This window comes from Diceros bicornis, chromosome 1 (genome assembly GCF_020826845.1).
Source record: "Diceros bicornis minor isolate mBicDic1 chromosome 1, mDicBic1.mat.cur, whole genome shotgun sequence".
NCBI lineage: Eukaryota > Metazoa > Chordata > Mammalia > Perissodactyla > Rhinocerotidae > Diceros > Diceros bicornis.
In genome coordinates, this window is record NC_080740.1 from 883207 (window position 1) to 889996 (window position 6790).

The 6790-nt window shown below is 59.4% G+C and overlaps 1 protein-coding gene across 1 annotated transcript in view; it reads right to left on the minus strand.

Annotated features, from left to right (window-relative positions):
- The window catches only part of ZNF496 (zinc finger protein 496), a 30741-nt gene extending 24692 nt beyond the window's left edge, over positions 1-6049 (minus strand). The window contains 5 exon segments of the mRNA XM_058555438.1: positions 3079-3262; positions 3653-4079; positions 4404-4520; positions 5208-5708; positions 5854-6049. Of these exon segments, the coding sequence (XP_058411421.1) occupies positions 3079-3262; positions 3653-4042 (574 nt within the window). The 5' untranslated portion in view covers positions 4043-4079; positions 4404-4520; positions 5208-5708; positions 5854-6049.
- Between the last annotated feature and the right edge of the window lie 741 nt (positions 6050-6790).

Here is a 6790-nt window from a genome sequence, read left to right on the forward strand (position 1 = left end):
ACAGGTGCAGGGACCTCAGCTTTGTCCATCCACAATATGGGGAAAACAAGGGTTAGAGCTCTGGGGAGTTGATGAAGATCACGTGGGACCCCAGGGCCATACACACTTCATACATTTGTAAGTTTATAAACTGCAAAGCTCCATACAAAAGGCAGCCGTCACCATCATGGGTGCCCCTGGAGGAGCATTTGGCACAGTGCCCTCCATCACGTGAACATGTAGGCCGTGGGAGTGGGACCATCTCCCTCTCCCTCACCGTGGGCCTCGGCCACAGCCACTCTGACCTCTCTCTGCTGACCAGCATCGACGCTGCTCAGGCTTCCGTCAGCAGTGAGCCAAACAGCTGTTTCAGAAGGTGCCCCTCTCATAGACTCACACTCGGAAAGCTGCACTTCCGTCTCTCGGTTTAGAGAAAATCCTGGAGGCTGACTCCAGGTCACATGTGAAATCAGCGTCAAAGCTAACACCGGAGGCCAGGGTCCCTCACCTTTCAGACCAGGGACGCAAAGCTTTCAGCCAACAGCAGGGGTGGCTACCTGGAACAAGAGGCTGGGTGCCAGCTCAGCCAGCGGTGAGATCGGGGGGGTGGGTCCCAGGTGTGAGGCTGCCTCTTCACGCTGCTGCCCGAGGCTCAGGCTGAGTGCGCGTGGATTTGAGGAGGAGCGTTTCAATTCTGCTCTTGCACACCTGCCACCTTCTGGGGGGATGAACCACAGCCCTCCCCTACTTTTCCACGATAAACGAGTACACAGACACTTTGCAAATCACTTCGGAAAGCTTTGGCCTCTCAACAGAATCTAGCCTTTTGGAAAGGTCTTCAAGATCAGGAACTGAATGGCTTTTACTGGAAGCTCATCCCAATGACAAATCACCAGCATGTTTAAGGTCTTCCTAACAACTACGTCTCCTCACAACTCCCTCGTCCATTTATTATTGCTCAGGGAAAATGGAAGGGCTGACCCTTCTGACCCAGAGCCCCTCCTGGCAGCCGGCTCATCTCAGAGCTTCACAGGGATGCACAAGCCAGGCTGCCACAGTTCGCTCCTCCCCCTCCGCCCGAAGGCACTCCCAGAGCCCGCTCGCTGCGGGCCACCCCTGGCCACCCACCCCTGGCCACCCACCCCTGGCCACCCACGGCGGCACCCCAGGCTGCCTGCACATGCACTGTTATTTAGGGTGAATGGTTGTTTCCCTCATGCCTGTGGTTACGGGCTGAACTGTGTCCCCACCAAATTCACATGTTCAAGTCCTAACTCCCAGGACCTCAGAATGTGACTGTATGTGGAGATGGGGTCTTTCAAGAGGTGATTAAGGTAAGATGAGGTCACCAGGGTGGGCCCTAACCCAACATAACTGTGTCCTTTTTTTTTTTTTAATAATTTTATTTATTTATTTGTTCCCCCCAAAGCCCCAGTAGATAGTTGTATGTCATAGCTGCACATCCTTCTAGTTGCTGTATGTGGGACGCAGCCTCAGCGTGGCCGGAGAAGCGGTGCGTTGGTGCGCGCCTAGGATCCCAACCCGGGCCGCCAGCAGTGGAGCACGAGCACTTAACCGCTAAGCCACGGGGCCGGCCCCCATGACTGTGTCCTTATAAGGAGAGGAGATGAGGACACAGACACACACACGGGACAGCCACGTGAGGACACAGTGAGAAGACGGCTGTCTACACACCAAGAAGAGAGGCCTCAGGAGAATCCAGCCCTGCCCACACCTGGATCTCTGACTTCCAGCCTCCAGCACTGTAAGACAATGAACGCCTGTTGTTTCAGATGCCCCAGCTGTGGTGTTGGTCATGGCGGCCCTAGCTGACTCACACACCTGTTTTGACTTTTAACCATGGAGAGGCTGAAGAGTTTATTTGATTTGTACAGAAGTCAGTATAGTTTCACACAGAGAGAAATTTAATACAGTCATCCCTCAGTATCCACAGAGTATTGGTTCCTAGACCCCCCGAGGAGATGGAAATCCACAGACGCTCAAGTCCCTTATATAAAATGGTGCAGTAGTTGCACACAACCTAGGCATATCCCCCCTAAATACTATGTAAATGTTGTTACTGTATCGTTTAGGGAATAATAACAAAGAATTCCGAACGTGTTCAGTACAGACACCACCATTGTAGGCCTTTTGATCCACAGTTGGTTGAATTCTTGGATATGTAACCTCGGATACAGAAGGCCAACTGTACACATTTTGTTTTTTTTTAAACTGAAAAGCATATTACAACGCCCAGGACAACTCCTGCGAATCACAAGAACGCACTCCTGGCCTCCTCACACTCTCTTTTTCCATCTGTAACTACAGCGCAACGTGGCAAGTCCACGGAGCCAAGCTCACACCTCGAAAGCCACTCCTTCAACCTTCGGGCACCACAACAACCCATGATGATGCTTCAACTAAACATCATAGGGGGTCAGGCCCCTGCTCGGTATGTTATGGGTGTAATCCTCTAGTCCTCAAAAAACCCAACAAGGGTGATGACTATCTCCACTGGGCGGACCAGGAAACTGAGGCTTGGAGGGTTTACAGGCATGCCCCGGTCACAGCTAGCCGGGCCAAAACCACCTGCCTAGAGCCACCAGCGCACTGCAAGCAGGTATTCAGACGTGTCTAGGTGACACTCAGGCCCCAGACCCTCAAGACATCACCCCGGTTCCTCCAAAGCATTTTTTATTTCCTTGCAGGATCACAGCAATCCTGGAGCAGATGTTTAGCTGGGCACAGAGAGGTTCAGAGGGACAAGAGGACTCAGCTCCCCACACAAGCCCTACTGGGACAGCAATGGTGCCCAGCTGCCCCCAACCAACAAAGCCCAGAGATGTGCCCTCAAAGAGATGACATGGTGCAGCTTCAAAGACACCCTCCTACAGCAGAGGCCCCTCGGGTGGACCTGGCACCATGAAGAAGACACTCTCCTGAGATTCTGATAGAATCACTCTAGATAAAGATTAGACCCTGAAAACGGTTCACGGCTCCTCAGCAGACAGGAGACAACTACGCACGCACGTCAGGAGCCCCTGCCAAGCACACAGGGCAGATACAAACGCCCCTCCCCCACTCCTTCCGGCCCCCTACCTGGGTCCCCACTGAGCTGGCCTGGTAGTCTGCTTGGGAGCCCAGGGCCCTGAGCCAGGGCCATGGGCTGGGCGTCCTGGCTCTTTGCAAGGTCACTATGAGGCTCCGTCGGCAGCTGCTCCTGCTCCTGGTCCGGAGGACCATCCCCATCGTCAATCACCACAGGGTCTTCACAGTGCTTGAGCTGCAATCCCAGAGAGAGCTTTTCAGGCTCAGTGGAGAGGTCCTCGCCCAGAGGAGGGCCAGTGGCTGTGCCAGGATGGGCAACCCCCCTACTCGAGCCTGATGACCACTCACTCCATGGCTGATGGCTAGAGGCTCAGCCCGGGCCTCTGATGGGGCTGTAAATGGGGACGACATAACCGTGCCCCAAATTAGTGCTTTTAGGGAATGGAATCTGCTTTCTTGGGAAACCAAACTCTAGTGTGCACCTAACCAAAGTGTGTAGCTCTGGACAGAATCCTCCTCCCTGGCCAGGGGGCGTGACTCTGCCAAAGCATCTAAGCACAGGGTGGCCACCCTCTCCCTTTCCTGCCCGCCCTCCCAGCCAGCCCAGCCCAGCCACTCTGCTCACCCACTGCCAGGGTCTCCCCGGCTCCCGTTCCAGCACCTCCACGGCAGCAGCAGCCTGATCGCCGCTCTCAGGCTCCTGGGCCCGCACCCAGCCCTGGATCTCCCGGGGCAGGATGGCCAGGAACTGCTCCAGCACCAGCAGCTCCAGGATCTGCTCCTTGGTGTGCCTCTCGGGCCGCAGCCAGCCCCGGCACAGGTCCCAGAGCCGGCGCAGGGCCTCCCGGGGGCCTGCCGCCTCTTGGTAGCGGAAACGGCGGAAGAGGCGGCGGGAAGACTCAGGGCTGGGAAGCTCCCCCTGGGGGCTAGGGTTCTCTCCCGGTGGGCTCCTCATCTTCCTGGGCTCCTCACTTTCCTTTGGAGCCAAGACTCGGGGGCACAGGGCTGTGGGCATGATGGGATTTGATGGGGGTCAGCAGCAGAAGACGACCCTATTTCCAAACAGAAATCGCTGGCTTCAATGTTCTGGTCTCCTGCAGTAGTTTTTTGGGGGGTGGTTATGGGGAAAGTGACAAAGCCCACAGAGACCAGCCCTGGGACGTGTGAGAAGTGCCACTGTGGCTGGTCCTTACACAGAAGGAGAAAGGGAAAGACCCCACCCCCAAAAGCATCATTACATGATTCCCTTAAGTGCGTGACCAGACGAACAAGGCAGAAAAGCAGTTGCATTTCAACGTGACACTGGTGTCTCAAGCATCCCAGGAGACCAACGGGGCCACATACAGGAGAGACACATAATTAACATTCCGTGGTACCTTCGGTGGCCAGGTCCTTCTGGAGAGGACCTGAGATGGACAAGCAGAGCAGGCCGCTATCTTGAGCCTTCAGAGCCAAAGTCACCGTCCTTGCCCTTGAGAGCTTTACAGAATGAGCTGGAAAGACAAAGACAGGGACGCATGGGAGAGCTTTCAAGCAGATCCAGGATGGGACATCCACACTGCTGGTGGCCAGGCCGACTGGAGCTGGACCTGCTGGACCCACAAAGAGCCGGTCTGCCCCGCCCCGCCCAGCCAAGTCTGCACCGGGGGCAGGGGACGAAGCAGACAGCGGAGAAGATACTCAGAGGAGAGATGGGGAGAGTCAAAAGCAGCAGCCACATCCTGACTTCACTAGAGAAGAATAACATCAGCTTTCAGATCAGCCTCCGCCCAACTCACTCCAAAGCCTGAATACTATGCTTTAGCATACATTTAAAGATGCCTTGACCTTCAACCTCGCCTCCACCCTCCCCACCCTTATCATCTTCAAACCACAAAGAAGCTCACAGCCCTCCTTCACGCAGAACAGAGGGAGGATGCTCCCAGCACAGCCCCCTCATCGGCACCGCCACCTGCCCAGCGAACTCGCACAGGGTGACACCAGAGAGTGGCCACTACTCCCAACTGTGGGACCGAGGGAAAGTGAAGGGCAAACGGGACGCTCAGTCCCCTCCCCACCCTCAGGCCCCTGAGACCTCCGGGGCAGGTCACCCACCTCCCCACCTCCTCCACACCCCACCACGCCAGCACCTTAATCTCCAACAGCTCAGTGCCCCCAACGGTCCAATGCCGAATACCGACCTCACTCCCATTCCACAGGAAGACAAGTGAGGCCAGAGGAGCAACAAGGACACTGAATGGCAGTCAGAAAAACCAGGGTCTCTGGATCTCTCTGCTTCCAACGGAACAACAAACACAGACCAGCAGAAGAGGTTCTTCGGTGACAGGAGGGACACACTGCAGCTGGCCCCACCGCGGGACTTCCTTCAGGTTCCTGCATCTGGACCCGGATCTCCCACCTTCCCAGAGCCCAGCCACCACACACCTGCAGGGCCTCTGGTTCCTCAGGTCCGCCCCCAGCTAGGGGACGCGGCCCCACCCTCAGCACTCAGCGTCCGCCGGAGGGCATCCCGCTCTGGGCTCTGCGGATCACCCCTCACCAGACGCCCGCTCCTCTTTGTCACCCTGGCACCTGGCACGTAGCAGGCTCAGGAGTGAGCGATGAATGAACTAACGTTACTCCCAGGAGGCTTCCCGCAGCGGGCGGGGCGTCTTAAAGCAGCTCTGGGAGGAGGGACAGCGCTGGGTGAGCAGAAAGGAAAGCGGAGGGCATTGTAAGCCAGGGAAAGGAGCAAGCTTCTCCTCGCTCCCGCTCGCTCCCGCTTCCCCCACCACACAGAGACACCCCCACACACGCCTCCCGGTTAACCGGCTCCCGGCTCCTCACCTCCCAGCCTGGAACTCCTTCCCAGCGTCTAACTCAAATCCCTCCTGCTGCGTCTGAAGTCCAGGGCGGCAGCTCCTCATCCTTCCAGTCCGGGCTCCCGGGCGTCCTTCCCGAGGCGGGTTCTCCGCAGGGCCAGGCTCCGTCCCCGGCTAGCCGAGCCCCCGTCTCCTGCTCATCCGGAAAACCTAGGCTCCGCCTGGGAAGGAAGAAGTGGGAGCAAATGGAGGCGCCTGGGAAACAACACTGGTGTTGCCTTATCCCCCGCCCGCAGATTCACGGCCGCTCGGCTCCGGGAAAGGAGGCGGCGCCCGCGGAGAGCCGGGGCGCGCGGAGCCGGGGCCGGGGGACAGGGGCGCGCGGGGCTGAAGGGCCGGGCACCGGGGACGGGGGCGCGCGGGGTGTGGGGCCGGGGACCGGGGCCCGGGCGCGCGGAGCTGTGGGGCCGGGGCCCGGGCGCGCGGGCCGCACTCACCCCCGCGGCGCGTCCCCGTTGGCGGGCCGCGCAGGCCTGGCCGCCGCCGGAGCCCGCCGGACGCGGAGGAAAGGAAAGGCCGGAGCCCTCCGCTCCCTCCCCTGGGACACTTCCTGCTCCGCTCTAGGACCGGGGAGGTCTCCGCATCTCAGTGGTTCGCTCCCCCGCCCCCCGGCCGAGGTGTGCGCGGGGTGACATCCGACACCCCCGGCCCGGCCCGCGCGCCCCGCCCCGCCCCGCCCCGCCCGGCTCCGCGCGCGCCCCCTCGGCGCCGGGCCGGGGGCTTCGTGGACCGCGCCGGGGATGCGCGCACGGGGGGCGCCGGGCGGGGGCGTGGGAGTCGCTGCGGGCAGCCCGGTGGGGGGCTGCTCTGTCGGCTGTTCTCCCCTCCGCCCGCCAGGGTCCTGGGGACGCCCGGAGGGCCGATCTGGGACCGCGGCTGGACGCTGGAATTGGGAGGGGGCG